The following is a 15,060-nucleotide window of genomic DNA, read 5'->3' on the forward strand; positions in this document are numbered from 1 at the left end:
GAGTGCTGGGTTCGTTTTTGAGCCCCTGACTCCAAGGACATTGAAGGGATGGTGCAGATGCAGAAAAGGGCAACAAAGGTGGGGAAAGTCTGGAGAAGTGGGCTGGGGAGGAGCAGCTGAAGGAGCTGGGAGTGTGCAGTGAGAAGAGGACGCTAAGGGGAGACCTAATTGCTCTCTACAGCTCCCTAAGAGGCTGCAGTGAGGTGGGGGTTGGGCTCTTCTGCCTAGTAATGAGTGACAGAATGAAAGTAAAGTGTCCCAGTTTGCCCCAGGGGAGGTTTAGTTTGGACATAAGAAACTTCTTCCCTGAAAGGCTGGTTTCTCAACCACTGGCACAGGCTGCCCAGGGAAGTGGTTGAATGACCATCCCTGGAGGTGTTTCCCGGGACAGAGCTGTGATGCTGAGGGACATGGGTTAGTCCTTGGACTGAGTGTTTCGAAAGAGCTTTTCCAACTGAAACAATTCCATGACCTTCTACCGCTTGCCAGAGCCTGCTCCAGTAAGCTTCAGTTATGTAACAGTGATACAGTGAACAGCAGCCCTGAGGCTTCCAGCTGCTCCCTGCTTCTGGCAGAGTGCCTTTAGCCCCAGTTCCCTTATTCAGAACACTAGCTCTGCTGTTTGCTTTACCATCAAACGCGGGACCCACTTGTGCCCCAGGGCAGGCAGCCTTGTGGTACCTGGGTGCAGTGCCCTGCTGTCACTTCATCCTTTGCCCTGAGTGGCATCAGCAGCCTGGCACTGCCCAGCTTCAGCCACACCCACCCAGGGGCGAAGTGCAGGGCAAGGGTCAGGCAGCAAGTGGAAGGCAGCCATGGAGTGGTAAGTCCTGCCTGGCCCCAGGGGGCAATGCTGGAGGGCTTGAGGAGCAGCCAAGGGGGCAGGAGTGGCACTGGTAGTCAGGCAGGAGCTGTGGGCACATGCCAGAGCTGTGGGAACAAGCAGGGACTGTGAGTGGAGAAGGGTGCAGGCAGGAGCTGTGGGTGTGGGCACAGGGTGCCCATGGGAGCACAAGTACAGGGTCCCCACAGAAGTTGGGTGTGCAGGCACAGGCAGCAGCTGTGGGCATAGGCACAGTGCCTGCAGGAGCTGTGGGCATAGGTGGGCACTGTAAAGTGCAGGCAAGCACTAGCCAACACAGCTTCTGCTAACCTGGTCTCTCTGCCATCATCTCTCTGCCAGCTTGACAGCTGCACGGCTCTGCAGCATAACCATCCTGCTGGGTGCTGCCCTCCTGCCTGCACCCACGGGCACCGAGGTGAGTGTCCACACCCCACCTCACCCTCCTATTGCCCCATGTGATGGCATAGGAAGCCCCCTAAGTGATATGCAGTAACCTTTCCCCTGGCACCCCTCTGTGTCCCCACAGGCTCTGGTTGACACCAAGCAGAATATGGCCACGGAGCAGAATTTGGTGGAGGAAATGTAAGAGGCAGCCGGGCACCTTTGGGCACTCACAGCTGGGCAGCAAAACCCAGCAAAGCAACAACCCCATCTTTAAAGCACTTAAGGCAGGGGGGAGTAAAATTCTCTGGTTCCTTTCTGCCCCTCCTCTGCACTCTCTTCCCTCAGAACCACCCAAACCCTCCATTTTCCCTTTGCTGTGGTGCCCTTTGCAGGAGAAGCAGCTAAATTAGGGCTGTTTGCTCCCCAAGTGGGTAACTTCAGCCTCTGGAGGGGGTTCCTGGACCCCAAAGGGCTGGGATTAGCCCAGCCTCTGGAGGGGGTTCCTGGACCCCAAAGGGCTGGGATTAGCCCAAGCCCTGGGCCTGCTCAGGAACCCTCATGCACTGCTACCTTCCCTCACTGATTCCACTCCCTGCTTCCAGCATCTTGGGCATACGAGCTGTGGAGCCACCAGAAAACTCCCAAGAGGTGGAACCACATATCAAGGTCTTCTCCAGCAATGGCTGGGCTCAGATGGGACCGGAGGACCTCCACCACCTCCACCACTCCCAGGACACCAGGGAAGCTGATGTTCACAGGCCACTCCAGAGGCTGTCTGTGAAGGTGCAGAGTGGCCCTGAGGAGGACCTCGACCACCTCTACCACCCCCTTGACAATGCCAGGGAAGCTGATGTCCACAGGCCACCCCAGAAGCTGTCCGTGAAGGTGCAGAGTGGCCCTGAGGAGGACCTCGACCACCTCTACCACCCCCCTGACAATGCCAGGGAAGCTGATGTCCACAGGCCACCCCAGAAGCTGTCTGTGAAGGTGCAGAGTGGCCCTGAGGAGGACCTCAACCACATCCACCACAGCTGAGCTGGAGACATGCAAGCTGTGAAATGCAGGGTGGGAACCACCCCTGCAGCTTCCTGAGGGGACTTGTTGCTCTCCACACATCCTTAAGTCCCCATCAATAAACCCATTTATCCTGTGTTCTGATGAGCTCCTCATCACTGCCAGAAACCCACTGCTAAGGACAAGGCCCCTCAAATGTGGGGGACCCCCTTCCTTGGGCTCACCTGAGCAGAGTGAGGATGATGCCTTGGACACTGGCCCATCATCCCAGCCTCAGTTCAGCTCAGGGGGGGACTGAGGCCAGTTGAACTCAGCACACTAGTGTTGCACTCAAGAAGACACTGCAGGCTGTCCCCTCCCCAGGGGACACAGGGAGGTATTGCCCCACAAGGCTGCTCTTGCCCAGCCCAGGGAGTGGAGGGGGCATCTGAGGAACCCCAAATGCTTCCCAGCTCAAGAGGGACCCTATAGCAAGGATGCCCCACTTCTCAGCTGTGCCAAGAAAGCCTTTTAATAGCCATGGCAAAAATGGTCCCCGCTGCCCCACTGTCTCACTCCAGAGACATTCACTTCCTGCCAGGTTCTGGACCTCTTCACAGGGTTACACAGGGGACAGATAGAAGCAAGTGGCCATGGGGACCTGCAGCATCCTGGGCTCAGCTGTCAGTGAATTTCGCCTTCCGCTTCTCCACAAATGCTGTCATCCCCTCCCTGCGGTCATCCTGTGAGGAGCAGAGATGAGGTGTGGGGGAGCTGTGTTAGCCCCAACTTTGTCCCCACACAGTGGGGTCGACCCCCCTTACTCACAGTGGCAAAGGTGGCATAAAAAAGCCGCTTCTCTGTCCTGGTTCCCTCTGCCAGCGTTGTCTCGAAGGCTGAGAGCAAGAAAGAAGTTGGGGAAACTCTGCTACCAGTCCCCTCTGCCCATCCTGGATGGGGTCTTGGTTTGTCCCCCAGCCCCTACCAGCATTGACTGACTCCTTTGCCATGGCAGCCACCAGCTTGGAGTTGCTGGCAATCTTCTCAGCGCAGGCAATGGCTGCATTGAGCAGCTTGTCCACAGGAAAGACCTTGCTGACCAGACCTAGGAGAGACAGTGGGAGATGGTGGGGTGGAAGGATGGCTCCTTGCAATGCCAGGCTTGGCCTGCACTCCTACCTGCCTCCTTTGCTTCTGCTGCTGAAATCCGATCCCCAGTTAGGACCATCTCCATCGCCAGAGACTTCCCTACCGCCCTGGTCAGCCTCTGTGTCCCTCCAGCACCTGGTACCATGTGAGAAAGAGAAAGGTCCGCAGACAGACACCAGAGTATCCACACTGTCCCTGCTCAGGCCAGGATGGACTTCCCTTGGCAGGTGCCCTCTGCTCACCTGGGATGGTCCCCAGCAGGATTTCAGGTTGTCCAAACTGTGCCTTCTCCCCGGCGTAGATGATGTCACACATCATGGCCAGCTCACACCCACCACCCAGCTAGGACAGGGGAGGAGGAGAGTGGTCAAAAGGTGCTGGGGCCAAGCTGGGGGCTGTGGGCATGGGTGAAGGGGGCTCACAGCATAGCCATTGACGGCAGCGATGACTGGTTTGCGGACAGTGGACACCTTGTCCCAACCAGAGAGGAAACCACTGCTGTAGCACTCCTGGAAGCCTTTATTCTGCATCTCCTTGATGTCAGCACCAGCTGCAAAGGGAAACAAGGTGGGGCACCGAACCTCCCCTCCCCTAAAACATGGGGTGTGGGGAGGCACCCTGCCCTACCTGCAAAGGCTTTTTGGCTGCCGGTGATGACGATGGCCCCCACCTGTGGATCATTCTCCATGGCCTCCAGTGCCCGTCGCAGCTCCTCCATAAGCCCCTCGCAGAGGGCATTGAGAGCCTGCGGTCGGTTCAGCTGGATCAGGCCCACATTCTGCTGTGTCCCTGTCTTCTGTACTGCCAGGTAATGGAACTGGGCCCCTGCCCATGGTTCCGTCAGGCAACCAGCTGCCTGGAACCGGCTGAGATCCCACCCCCCTACGCTGCTGCTGCCGCCGTCCTCGTGCTATTTTAACGCGACCTTCACGGTGCAGACATGTGCCAACGGTCACCAGCGGTCTGCAGGACATCACCCCCTGGGGCTCGGCACTCGGACTGCTGAGGAGTGGCCGGTGCGAGCCTGACCCAGGCAGGCGCATTCAAGAGAACAGTCTGTGCCAGGCTGGTGCCCGGTGCTCGGACACGGTGCACGGCGCACGGCGGCGGCACAGGATAGGCACAGCCTAGGGACCCTGTGAAAGGCGCTGGGTCCACACAACGCACGCTGTTAGGCACCTGTGCACGCTAGCGGGCCCGCGCACGGCGCCGAGACCCTTCATATGCACTGCCACAGTGCTGGGACCCGATGCTAAACCCGGCATGCCCGGTGTTGGCGGCCCCGGTGGGTGCGGGGCGGGGGCCAGGCCCCGGCGCCCCCAGTGCCTGCCCCTGTACCCCCAGCACCCGCCCCGGTGCCCCGCTCACCGGTGCTGCAGGCCCGCGCCCCGAGCAGCGGGCGGGCGGGGGGCGGCAGCAGGAGCACGCGCGAGCGCGCGGAGGCGACGACGAGCCGGAAAAGGGCGCGCGGCGAGGCGGCCATGTCGGCGCACAGTGGAGTCGCCCCGCTCTGCGCCGCGCCCATTGGCTGAGGCGGCCCCGCCTGCTCCTCTCTCCATTGGTCGCGGCGCCAGGGGGATTTCCAGCGTGGGGGGTGCGGCGGCCGTGCGGGCGCTGGCGCCAGGAGCGGCTCCTGAAGGGGTGTGGGGAACGTGGGCAGACAGCGGCTAGAGAGCTGAAGGAGGCCGGGCGGAAGGGACTTGTCATCAGCGGTGCAGGGTCCAGCTAGAAGTCTGTAGCTTGCGGTGCTCCCCGAGGGACAGAACTGGGTCCAGTCCTATTCTGCGTCAACGACCTTTTGAATGGAGGCACGTTGGACACCCTCAGCCTGTTCTCGGCTGCCAGAGCATTGGGAGCACTGGCTGACACCCCTCAGGCTGTGCTGCCATCCAGCCAGACTTGGACAGGCTGCAGAGCTGTGCACAGGGAGCGTCAGGAAGTTCACTAAGGGCAAGGGTAGGGTCCTGCCTCTGGGGAGTAACAATCTCCTGCAGCAGGACAGGTAAGGGGGGACAGCTGTGCAGGGAATGGGCCTGGGAGTGCTGAGCCAGCAATGTGTTCTTGTGGTTGCCAAGGCAACCAGTGTTGTACTGGGGTGCATGAAGAGTGTGGGCAGCAGGTCAGGGGAGGTTTTCCTTCTCTACTTTGTCCCAGTCAGGCTACATCTGGAGCCCTGGGTCCAGTTTTGGGCTCCCCAGTTCAAGAGAGACAGGAAACTGCTGGAGAGTCCAGGGCAGGCTGCAAAGCTGCAGAAAGGCCTGGAGCAGCTCTGTGAGCAGTAAAGACTGAGAGCCCTAGGGCTGTTTAGCCTGGAGAAGAGCAAGACTCAGAGGGCAGCTAAGCAATGCTCAGCAAGAGCTAAAGGACCTGTGGGTAGCAAGAGGATGGGGCCAGGCTCTTGTCAGCGGTGCCCAGCGCCAAGCCAAGGGGCAGTGGGCACAAAGTGGAAGCCAGGAGGTTCCATGTGAGCAGGGGGAGAAAGTTGTTTGGTGTGAAGGTGCTGGAGGCCTGGAGCAGGCTGCCCAGAGAGGTTGTGGAGTCTCCTTGTCTGGAGAGCTTCCAACCCGCCCTGAGCATTGTGCTCCTGTGTAAGCTGCTGTGGGTGCCCTGCTTTAACAGGGGGGGCTGGGGATGCTCTCCAGAGGTCCCTCCCAGTCCTCTGCACCGTGGGGGCTTAGTGAGGTGCCGCGTGCCCGTCTCCCCGCCTCTTTGTCATCGCGAAGTGAGGGTGGGGTTGGGGGGGAGCCGACGGCAGCGAGAACGCGGCTGCGGGAGCGCGGCCAGGGAGGAGCGGAGCGAGCCCAGCGGCAGCATCAGCCCCGGTGAGCCCCGAGAGCGGGGGTGGCCGGCGCGGTGCCGGGGGTGGCTGGCGGGATGTGTGTGTGACTGTGCTCCGGAGGTGGGGGGACGACGGTGTACCAGGAACGGGAGAGGGGAACGCGCCCCGGTTTGCGTGTGAGCGGCTGTCGGCTCAGCTCGGGTGCGCGCACCCGTGTGCACGCCTCGTCCCAGCGGGTTTGTCACCCGTGGGCTGCTGCGTGAGGGCCATGCGTGCGTGCATCCCAAGTACACGCATGCACATAGCAGAGACATGCATAAATGAAAGTGACACGTGTGTGCGTTCCAAGCACACAGTGAAACGATACGTGTGCATCCCGGGCACACACGAGCGACATGTGTGCACGTCCCAGACACGGGCATGAGCGTTGCATATGCATGAGTGACACACGTATGCATCCCTGGAACACACGAGTGACCTATGTGCACATCCCGGGCACAGGCATGAGCGATGTACACGCGTGACTAAAACATCCCTGTTACACACGAGTGGCACGCACACGACACAGGCGTGCACACCGCCCCGGCGTGTCGCGGCGTTGCGCGGCTGATGGCAGCCTATCCCTGTGCCAGGTGCGGCGGAGCGGTGGGATGCGGCGGAGCGCGGCGGTGTGCTGGGCCCTGATGCTGTTGGCCGCCGCTCTCTGCGACCCAGTAGCCGGTAAGGGCGGGCGCGGTGGAGCCCGCGGAGCCGCCCGCGGCCGGGCCCGGGCGACAACCCGTGGCCGAATGAAGGCGATGGTGCCCCGCTACGGCTCGTCCGGGTCAGCCCTGCGGGTGGCCGGAGCAGCGGCCGCAGGGGCGGCAGCTGGTATCGCGGCAGGGGCTACCCTGCGCCGGGCCCGGCTTGCCGGCGAGCTGGAAACAAGCGACGGTCCAGAGTACCGAGATGGCAACTGGACGACCACCGCACCCGCAAGCCAAGCCCCGCCAGCATGGGCCGTGGCTTGGCTCTGTCCCTTCGCTGCTGTTCTCCTCTGCCGCTGACGATTTCAGGGCACCAGACTGTGCCTGAAGGAACTACCACTGCCGTGAGGGCCGGCTGCCCCCACCGTGGGGCTGAGCGTACCCACCTGGGACTACAGCAACTCCCAAGGCAGCAATCCCTCCAGCACCTGACCTCTCCCGGTTACCGGCCACCAGCGGGGCAGGACCCCATGGGAAGCCCCTCCACCACCTACCCCATGCCCTGCCTGTTCAGGCACCCAGTTTGTCCCACTCCTCTGTACCTGGGTCCAGCACCGTGTGGAAGACAAGGAGACAGGAATAAAACAGGGTGGAAAGCAGGTGTGACTGCATGTGGGGCAGGTGCTCAGGACGGAAAGCCCAGAGTGGCACTGCCCTGGAACCCTGCCCAACAAGCTTTTATTTTGGGACGGAGGTCCCAACAGTGCAGCAAGACCTCCTCAGAGGTCTCATGCTGCCTGGAGGCAGCAGCTGTGCTCCATCATCCTACATGGTCATGCCACAGGACAGCAACCACAGTACAGCCTCATCCCCTGCTCTGGGGATCCTCTACCCCAGCTTACGGCAGCCCGGGGTGCAAAACTGGGGGCTGCCCCTGTAAAGCCACTCTAAGCAGAATTCCATGTTGAGGGGGCCTCAGCCCTGAGGAGCTCTGGGGTATCCTTGGGAAGCTGGGGGGCCTCTGTCCCCAACTCAAGTGGCTTCTGCCCCATGAAACATGTCTCAGTCCAGCGTCACCTTGCCCAGGCGTCCTGCCCGAAAGTCCCGCAGGAACTCATAGGCAGCAGATGGGTAGTTGAGCATTGTCACATTGACATTTCCTGGAGAGATGGGTGTGGAAGGATGCGTCAGCAGAGCCTGGAGCTGTGCTGGGATTCCCAAAAGCCTCATCCCAGCACCCCAAAAAACAGAGATCTCCTTCCTGGAGCACTCACCTGTGCCTGTCAGTACCTTCACCTTCTGTGTCCTGCCCAGAGTGAGGGCCACATGCCTCAGCACGTGCTCAATGTTGTCGCAGGCCTCAGACAGCCCATAGCGCTGCACATACCTGCCAAAGTAGGTGGCTTCTGTCCCCCAGCCCCTTGAGTACAGCTTCTCTGTCATCTACTCAGGACCACAGGGAGTGGACCCAGCCCAGGGCCCTCTCCAGTTTCTCCACCAGCTCACCTAAATTGCTGCTGCTTGTTCAGGGTGTACAGCAGGTAGTCAGCCATGATGTCCTCCCCAACAAGGTGGTCATGGATGGCTCCTGGGAAAGAGGGTGAGATTCCCACTCCTTTGCCATGCCCTGCTTTTGAGTCCTGGCCACCTCTCCCACCATCTACCTCCATTCATGCACCAGCCTGGGATGGCTGTGAGCAGCCAACTCCTGCCACTACTCAAGCACCAGGCCCAGCTGGGGCTTAAAGGCATGTCTGGAGAATCCCCCTGGCCACAGCCTCCACCTTACCACACAGTGCCAGCTTCATGCCAGTCTCTACATCCCCCAGTTTCGGAGGCAGCACACCAGGCGTATCCACCAAGTACATCAGGGGCTTCTCGCAGACCTACGATGAGGGGAGGCAGGGCCATTAGGACATGCTCAATAACTAGCATGTAGATTGCTGACATGGCTAATGAGCAAGGTTTTGATAAGGCCTCTGGAAAAGGGACCTGAGCAGCCATTTTGAGGTCAGCTCTTGAGGTTTTCCAAAGATCCTGTGAGAGGAGGCAGGGAGGTAAAGGCCAGGACCTACGTAGGTAGCAGCAATGAGGAGACAGTACCTGGATTCTGGTCAGCACTGCCTTGGTGATGCCTGGTTCGCCACCAACTGCAGTGGCTTTCCCTCAGGGGAGAGGAGAGAGAAAGTCAGAGAAGCAAGCCCCCCTCCCCCTACCAGCTCCATAACTGCACCAACTGCTCCCCCCTAGGCCTAGGCAGCATGCAGAAATACCCTTTCTGAGATGCAGCCTCCGCAGTGAGTTGATGAGTGAGGACTTTCCCACATTGGGCACACCAATCACCAGGATGCTGTAAGCAGTGCTCTGGAAGGGAGGAGGACTGGCAGGTTATCAGCCAGCCACTCCAGGAGCAAGGGGCAGTCACAACAGTGGGACACCCAAGCCTTTGCTGGTGCTTCTGGCATGTGTAGGAGCAGCCTCACCCCTCCAGCTGGAGGGAGATGACCTGCTGATGGTCACCCTGGCTCCCTGTGTGTGCATGGGCAGTCTCACTGCCATTGTCTCACCTCAGCCCTGTGGTAGCGTGGGCTGTTGTCCACCAGCTTGGCAACCAGGGGAACAATCTGCAGAGAAACACAAAGCGTGCACCAGACTTGGTAAGGTTAGACAGTGGTTGGACACCATGACCTCACAGGTCATTTCAAACCAGAACAATTCTACAATTCTAGGGGCTGTAACTGAAGCTCTCTGCCTGGGTTGGCAGTGGTCACTTGCTCAGAGGACACTGTGCCACAAGGACGTGCAAAATAGGAGCTGAGCAGAGGATGGGGTACATTGGGCAAGCTGGTGTCCCCCCCTCAGTGTGGGGCATTTCACAGGCCTGGTAGGTAAGTGTGCAGCCCACAGGTATCAGCAGCAAAGAGCAAGGCTGGGCATGGGGTTGCTGGCCTGTTACCTTCTTGATGTTGCCATTGCACTGGCAGTCAGTGAAGACCACGTGTGAGCATCCCTGCTGGTTCAAATGCTCCAAGACTGTCTGAAGGGACAGGCAGAGGCATTGCTAATACCTACCTGCGGGCAGGCCCCTAGCCAGCCAGCCCTGCCCCACTGCTTACCGGCTGCCGGCGGGGATCGGCCAGGTCCATCTTATTCAGCACCAGGACGTGTGGGCGGATGCCCAGCGCCTCCTGAAGCATAGGGTTACGGCCCGACAGCGGGATGTGAGACTGTTAAGGAGCATGACTGTGTGCTGCCATGGGAGCACGTACTGAGGGAACTAGCTGGGAGCGGTGGGGGAACAGTTGATGGAACTGGTGCAGAGCTGGAGGCGCATGGGACGGGGAGAAGAGGCAGCTGATTCACACGGAGTCGCAAGGTGCTGGCTCCTGCTGCCCCACAGGGAACACTCAGAACGGGGTGGGGGGAGGAACACACACAACGAGGAGCCGCGTTGGGGGATATACGAGCGTCATGCACCTCGATGAGACAGTCTGCGCGCCGCAGGGAAGCCCGCATCTGCCGCAGGCCTGCAACACAACGCTGGGTGGCGGCGGCGGCGGAAGCGGGGAGCAGGTATCAGCGCTCCCCGCTCCCACACCTCACCTTTCGCCATGTGTCCCGGGAACCAGGAGGCCACCTCACGGCCGCCGAAATCGAAACGCTCCCGAAACCTGGCAGACACAGCCTCGGGCCCAGCTGCAGCCGCCCGTAGAACTCCAACGAATCCTCTCATGGCGGCAGCGCCGCTTCACACGTCACAACCGGCGCTCGCTCGGGGAGGCGTGGCCGAGGCAACGTCGGAGGACTGGCACCTCACTTCCGCTTCCTCCCCACTGCTATGGCGGAGCTGCGACCTACAGAGCTTGGGGTTCCTCCGGGAGGTCCTGGCGGCACGAGAGCTGCTGTGCCCCGCGGAGATCCCTCTGTGCCCCCCACGGGGCCCGGCACACCACGTGCTGCGGGGCCTACTCCCCAACCCGCCCCGCAGCCACCCTTAGCCCCTCAAACCACCCCGGATCCAGGTCCGACGCAGGCCCCTTTGGATGACACCCGCTTCATGATTGCCAGCACTAATTGGTACTAACGCTGCAGCCCTCTTTTCCCCGCTGGAACCGAGTCGAGAAGCCGCATCCATTGCCTCAGAGAGAGAGAAGCCTTCAGGCAACGGCCCACGAAGCAGGGGTTTTATTTGCTTGCCTCAGAGCTGAAGAGTGAGGCTGAGTGCCTCGAAGAGCTGATTGAGCCGTTCGGCCTCTCGCCAGCCCGACAGCAGGGCCCCATGAGTGGTGGAGTAGAAGGTGCGGTGGGTAGCCTCGCCGGCGAAGAGGAGCTGCAAAGGCTGTGGCAAAGGTGGGAGGTGAATGCTGGCGACCTGCCGCCTCCCCCGACTCCTCAAGAACATTGGGTTGTACTACACCAGTCTCCCGTCTCAGCCCTTTGGCACCCCAGGGATGCAGACTGAGTGGGCAGCATCCCTTCCTTCGAGGCTCACTCTGTGTTGTGAGGATGCTGAAGAGTGATTGGAATGAGCTATGTGTCTCCAAATTTTATGGAAATGGCGTTCCCCCCCTCTCATAAAGCTAGCAGGAAGAGCTATGGGGGGTGAGTTGGTGGCCCATAAAGGGCATGGGATTGGGGAATACCACCTCTTTGTGCTCCTCAAGGCTGGGGGTGTTCAGTTTCCACTCCAGTCTGTGCCCATGAACAGAAGGACCTGCCTCCCCCCTAGCCACTGCATCCCCTGGGCCTAAAGCAATTACCTTGGGGTCCTTGGGATCCTCAGGCAGAGGTTGAGCCAGCATGTCAATGTCATCCCCTGAGCTGCCAACAGCCACGTAGCTGTAGGAGCCCCGGGTGTAGGAGGTGCTGTGCCACTGGGACCTGAGCATGCTTCTGGGAGCGGGCAAGGATGGGTTGCCTGCAGGTGTGGATTTTGGATGCAATCCAGAAGTCTAGGCACATGTTTATGTGTGGGAAATTGGGGTTATGCGGGTGGTACCTGTTAGCGTGCGCAGCACGCGCGTCATGGTGCCAAGGACTTGTGTGTCGCTCAATGTCTCCATGTACTCTGACTCCTTCCCCGCAATAAAGCCGCAGAGGACGTGCCCGTGCCTGGGGAAGGGAAGATGAGGCTGAGGACAGCCCGCTGCTCTCCTGCTGTTCACTGAGCACCATGCCCTCCTTGCCCTGACAGTGCTACTGTGTCATGGGCCACCAGGGACCCTAAAAGGTCTTGAAGCTCCAGGCAGGACCGAGGTGGTCCTTCATTTTGTCCAGAAAATGCCCAAATCCCTCTAGAGGGCTGCATTATCCCTTTGCTGCTGCTCCTGGCCACATACTGCTCAGGTGGCTGGAGGACCACAAATCCAGCAAGCTTCTTGAACCAGTTGGCCTCCAGGTTGGTGCTGGGTTCCTCAAGGGGTGACTCATCCTCCCACACCACTTCAAGGAGCTGCTGCTGGGGTTCCCAGAAAGGCTGCTCGAACTCCAGGAAGATCTTGTTGTTGGTGCCGAAACCCAGGCGGTGGATGGCCTCTGCCTTCCACTCAGGCAAAGGAGGCTGGAAGAAGTCCTGGTGGCATTCCTTGAGGAAACCTGCAGGCAGGAGATTAGGAAGCTCTGTTTGCCAAGCTTCATGATGGGGTCTGAGATATTCCCTCCCCAAACGAGATATTTTTCCCTCCCTAAACTCCTTCCCAGCTTCTCCCATTGAGGTGATGTGAGGAGAGGAAGGCATTTGGGCAAGTCCTTGCCAAGTCTATGCCAACAGGTTGGACAGGCAGGGCATGAGAAGGTATCTCCTCACCCAGTGGGACAGTGATGATGACATGGTCAGCAAGGAAGGCATCTCCATCCTCACACTCCACCCGGACAGGGAAATCTCTGGCATTGTCCCCTTCCTCGTAGAAGGCCCCTTGCCACTGGATGGATCTCACGGCCTTGTTGAGCATGACGGTGCCTTCTGGCAGAGCCGAGAGCAATCGATTGGGCAAGCTGCTGTAGCCACTGCAGGAGGAGGTGCAGCTGGGGACAGGGTGCCCCCCAAAACAGCCTTCCATATGCCCCTACCAGAGCCCCACACTTACCCTGGGAAGGTGCAGTCCAGCCCAGGCAAGGAGACGTACTCCCCAAAGGGCTCCAGGGCCACCAGGTCCATGCTGTGGGTCCCACTGATGCAACATTCCAGCTTGAGGCAAGCGGCAAGGACAGCCAGCTGAAGCTGCCGGGTATCCTCATCGCCCCCTCCCAAAGTGGGGACCCTTTGGGCAATCTCTGCCCGGAGATAGTGTCCTACGCTGGGTGCTGGCAGCTCCTTGGCCCCCAGAAAAGCACGAGCGGAGGCCAGGAGGGCATCAAAGAGGTCACGGGCTTTGCTCACCACCTGCGAGTTCAGTACCTTCCCTGAGCTGCCATAGGTGATGGAGGGCAGTGGGGGATGGCCCCCTGCCTCTGCCCTCTGGTTCTCCTCCTGGGCAGCCTCGGGGCCCAGCAGGTCATAGTGGGTGGCCAGGTGGAAGACAGGGTTCTCTGGTGAGGGGCCGTGGATCCAGTGTGCCCCCATCTCTGCCAGCCCCGATGCTGTGGGGAGGGTGTGTCAACCCTTGGCATACATGTGGCAGGACCCCCAAACCCATGTGCCCTTTAAACCAGCTGAAGCCAATGGAACCTCCCGTGCCCCAGTCTCCTCTGTGGCACCCATGCCTGACTCCGATCTGGTCCCACACTGTGAGCCCTGCATGGGTCCCACTCGCTACTGGCCCCACAGTTCAAGGAAGGGGTAGTTCACGTGCAGGCTCCCCCGCTCTGGGTTTTGCCCCGGAGCAGCGCGCTCCGGGACAGTCCCGGCCCCCAGTGCAGCCCCTACCTTAGTGCCACCTCCCTCCTCCCTGGTGCCTCCCACCCCCTGCCGAATACCGGCCCCGCGGTTCCCACCCTCCAGATACCCCCCTACCGAAGGGGCGGGTGCAGACGCGGCCCCCGGCGCTTGCCGCTGCCTCCAGCAGGCGGAGGGAGCTGAGGCCGCGAAGCCGCCCAGCCGCCCCCAGCCCCGCCAGGCCCGCGCCCACCACCACTGCTCGTCGCCCGCCGCCGGCTTCCATGGCGTCCGTCGGGCCCCGCCCTGCCCGCTCGGCCCCGCCTGGCCCGTCCGCTCCCGCCCCGTCCTGGGCAGCTCGGCGGGGTGGGGATGGCTCCTGTCGCGGCGCGATGGTAGCCGCACCGGCTGCATGGCTGGGGATGGAGGTCCTCTCCTGGCATTAGGGACGTCCTCGGGATCACCACACCGCCCTGCTGCTCTGCCGCCAGCCAGCACCGGGAGCTGCACGCTGCCTTTCGGTCTGTCAGTCAGCTGGCCGCTCCGTCCCCAGCGGCAAGGTGAAGGAGCAGCTGGATGTTTCTGTTCTGTCCATCAGTCAACTGGCCCATCCCGCTGGCACCAGGGAGAGCTGCCAATGCCCCCAGAGCTCTCGTTGGTAATTTCCAAGACAGTATGGGCATGAATGAAGTTCTTCGCCCCAAGGCTGCCAGGTGGTCCTTTGATGACGACCATTCCTACCCTGGTGCAGCCCAACGTATGCCTCCACCTCCTGTCCACTCCAGCAATGGTGGGACATGGATATGGGGTGCTCCCAGCAGGGAGCTCCAGGCAGCACCCACCATAGAACCATCAACTCTCAAAGATCATCAGATGCAATCATGCCACCTTGCCAAGCTGCCTGGCCAGCTGGCTGTGGCTGGGGTCACCGCAGCACCACGGGCAAGCTGACTCGAATCCTGGGATCTACATGTAAGGACAAGACAGGGTGTGGGAGGTGTGCCACAGACTCCTGGCGTACCCTTTGAGCGTTTATTTCAGAGGAGGGTTCCCTGCTTCTGGTTTTCCAGGGAGCAGCAGAGTGGGGCTGAATGGGGCAGGGCACTGCTGCAGAGCACCAGCCATCTGGGAGGACGGTGGCCCTGTGACCCAGACCCGGGGGAAGATAAGGCCACCTGCTCCCAGAGAGCAGAGGATGGCATTCCCAGCATGTCAGGGCTGAGACATGCATCCAGCGCAGGGACCTGTGGCCACTCGGCCCTGTGACTGAATGTGCTAGTTTGAAGCAAGTTAGAATGTTTTGGTAAAAGAACTAGATAATGGGCAGTGAAATGAAAACAATTGTGTCTCCTCTCACAGTTACGCTGAGAACTCTGGGAAGAAGAAGTAAACATTCTCCATTTTGGTCTTT

The 15,060-nt window shown here is 60.4% G+C and overlaps 5 protein-coding genes across 7 annotated transcripts; 2 read left to right on the forward strand and 3 right to left on the reverse strand.

The window, feature by feature from the left end:
* Positions 1-442: 442 nt before the first annotated feature.
* LOC135176177 (proline-rich acidic protein 1-like) lies at positions 443-2,381 on the forward strand. The gene is made up of 4 exons (XM_064144980.1): positions 443-823; positions 1,184-1,259; positions 1,371-1,426; positions 1,831-2,381. The coding sequence occupies exons 1-4, from the start codon at positions 816-818 to the stop codon at positions 2,261-2,263; spliced, it is 573 nt and encodes a 190-aa protein (XP_064001050.1). The 5' UTR covers positions 443-815; the 3' UTR covers positions 2,264-2,381.
* Positions 2,382-2,735: 354 nt separating this feature from the next.
* ECHS1 (enoyl-CoA hydratase, short chain 1) lies at positions 2,736-5,092 on the reverse strand. 2 transcript variants are annotated; one of them, XM_064144979.1, is made up of 8 exons: positions 4,739-4,854; positions 3,998-4,195; positions 3,793-3,920; positions 3,613-3,712; positions 3,401-3,505; positions 3,207-3,326; positions 3,050-3,117; positions 2,736-2,964 (listed from the first exon to the last, which is right to left on the reverse strand). In XM_064144979.1, exons 1-8 carry the CDS (start codon positions 4,851-4,853, stop codon positions 2,899-2,901), a joined length of 900 nt encoding a protein of 299 aa, XP_064001049.1. In that variant the 5' UTR covers position 4,854; the 3' UTR covers positions 2,736-2,898. The 2 variants fall into 2 exon arrangements, with proteins under 2 accessions (XP_064001049.1, XP_064001048.1); XM_064144978.1 differs by lacking the exons at positions 3,793-3,920; positions 3,998-4,195 and having other exon boundaries at positions 4,739-5,092.
* Positions 5,093-6,088: 996 nt separating this feature from the next.
* SPRN (shadow of prion protein) lies at positions 6,089-7,494 on the forward strand. The gene is made up of 2 exons (XM_064144981.1): positions 6,089-6,192; positions 6,782-7,494. The coding sequence occupies exon 2, from the start codon at positions 6,800-6,802 to the stop codon at positions 7,193-7,195; it is 396 nt and encodes a 131-aa protein (XP_064001051.1). The 5' UTR covers positions 6,089-6,192; positions 6,782-6,799; the 3' UTR covers positions 7,196-7,494.
* MTG1 (mitochondrial ribosome associated GTPase 1) lies at positions 7,492-10,604 on the reverse strand. Its single transcript, XM_064144983.1, has 11 exons — positions 10,439-10,604; positions 10,298-10,362; positions 9,952-10,056; positions 9,792-9,872; positions 9,403-9,459; positions 9,109-9,199; positions 8,939-9,000; positions 8,625-8,721; positions 8,342-8,423; positions 8,110-8,222; positions 7,492-7,995 (listed from the first exon to the last, which is right to left on the reverse strand). Exons 1-11 carry the CDS (start codon positions 10,566-10,568, stop codon positions 7,898-7,900), a joined length of 981 nt encoding a protein of 326 aa, XP_064001053.1. The 5' UTR covers positions 10,569-10,604; the 3' UTR covers positions 7,492-7,897.
* A 387-nt stretch (positions 10,605-10,991) lies between these two features.
* On the reverse strand, positions 10,992-13,963 carry PAOX (polyamine oxidase). Of its 2 annotated transcripts, XM_064144977.1 has the most exons (7): positions 13,788-13,961; positions 12,922-13,414; positions 12,642-12,841; positions 12,175-12,430; positions 11,835-11,947; positions 11,596-11,753; positions 10,992-11,174 (listed from the first exon to the last, which is right to left on the reverse strand). In XM_064144977.1, the coding sequence occupies exons 1-7, from the start codon at positions 13,933-13,935 to the stop codon at positions 11,034-11,036; spliced, it is 1,509 nt and encodes a 502-aa protein (XP_064001047.1). In that variant the 5' UTR covers positions 13,936-13,961; the 3' UTR covers positions 10,992-11,033. The 2 variants fall into 2 exon arrangements, with proteins under 2 accessions (XP_064001047.1, XP_064001046.1); XM_064144976.1 differs by having other exon boundaries at positions 10,992-11,753; positions 13,788-13,963.
* Positions 13,964-15,060: the final 1,097 nt, after the last annotated feature.

Source organism: Pogoniulus pusillus, chromosome 6 (assembly GCF_015220805.1).
Source record: "Pogoniulus pusillus isolate bPogPus1 chromosome 6, bPogPus1.pri, whole genome shotgun sequence".
NCBI lineage: Eukaryota > Metazoa > Chordata > Aves > Piciformes > Lybiidae > Pogoniulus > Pogoniulus pusillus.

What these genes read in the sequence shown, in the direction of transcription:
- LOC135176177 (XM_064144980.1), top strand. An exon ending in CTGCACCCACGGGCACCGAG is followed by an intron (nt 1,260 to 1,370) that starts GTGAGTGTCCAC and finishes GTGTCCCCACAG; the next exon opens with GCTCTGGTTGACACCAAGCA. An exon ending in CAGAATTTGGTGGAGGAAAT is followed by an intron (nt 1,427 to 1,830) that starts GTAAGAGGCAGC and finishes CCCTGCTTCCAG; the next exon opens with CATCTTGGGCATACGAGCTG.
- ECHS1 (XM_064144979.1), bottom strand. Translation starts at nt 4,853, where the DNA reads ATGGCCGCCTCGCCGCGCGCCCTTTTCCGGCTCGTCGTCGCCTCCGCG. An exon ending in CTGCCGTCAATGGCTATGCT is followed by an intron (nt 3,713 to 3,792) that starts GTGAGCCCCCTT and finishes CCCCTGTCCTAG; the next exon opens with CTGGGTGGTGGGTGTGAGCT. An exon ending in TTTATGCCACCTTTGCCACT is followed by an intron (nt 2,965 to 3,049) that starts GTGAGTAAGGGG and finishes TGCTCCTCACAG; the next exon opens with GATGACCGCAGGGAGGGGAT.
- SPRN (XM_064144981.1), top strand. Translation starts at nt 6,800, where the DNA reads ATGCGGCGGAGCGCGGCGGTGTGCTGGGCCCTGATGCTGTTGGCCGCC.
- MTG1 (XM_064144983.1), bottom strand. Translation starts at nt 10,568, where the DNA reads ATGAGAGGATTCGTTGGAGTTCTACGGGCGGCTGCAGCTGGGCCCGAG. An exon ending in CATGAAGCTGGCACTGTGTG is followed by an intron (nt 8,424 to 8,624) that starts GTAAGGTGGAGG and finishes CCTCTTTCCCAG; the next exon opens with GAGCCATCCATGACCACCTT. An exon ending in AACAAGCAGCAGCAATTTAG is followed by an intron (nt 8,223 to 8,341) that starts GTGAGCTGGTGG and finishes CTACTTTGGCAG; the next exon opens with GTATGTGCAGCGCTATGGGC.
- PAOX (XM_064144976.1), bottom strand. Translation starts at nt 13,935, where the DNA reads ATGGAAGCCGGCGGCGGGCGACGAGCAGTGGTGGTGGGCGCGGGCCTG. An exon ending in CGTCTGCACCCGCCCCTTCG is followed by an intron (nt 13,415 to 13,787) that starts GTAGGGGGGTAT and finishes CCCTCCCCACAG; the next exon opens with CATCGGGGCTGGCAGAGATG. An exon ending in CGTGCTGCGCACGCTAACAG is followed by an intron (nt 11,754 to 11,834) that starts GTACCACCCGCA and finishes CCACACCTGCAG; the next exon opens with GCAACCCATCCTTGCCCGCT.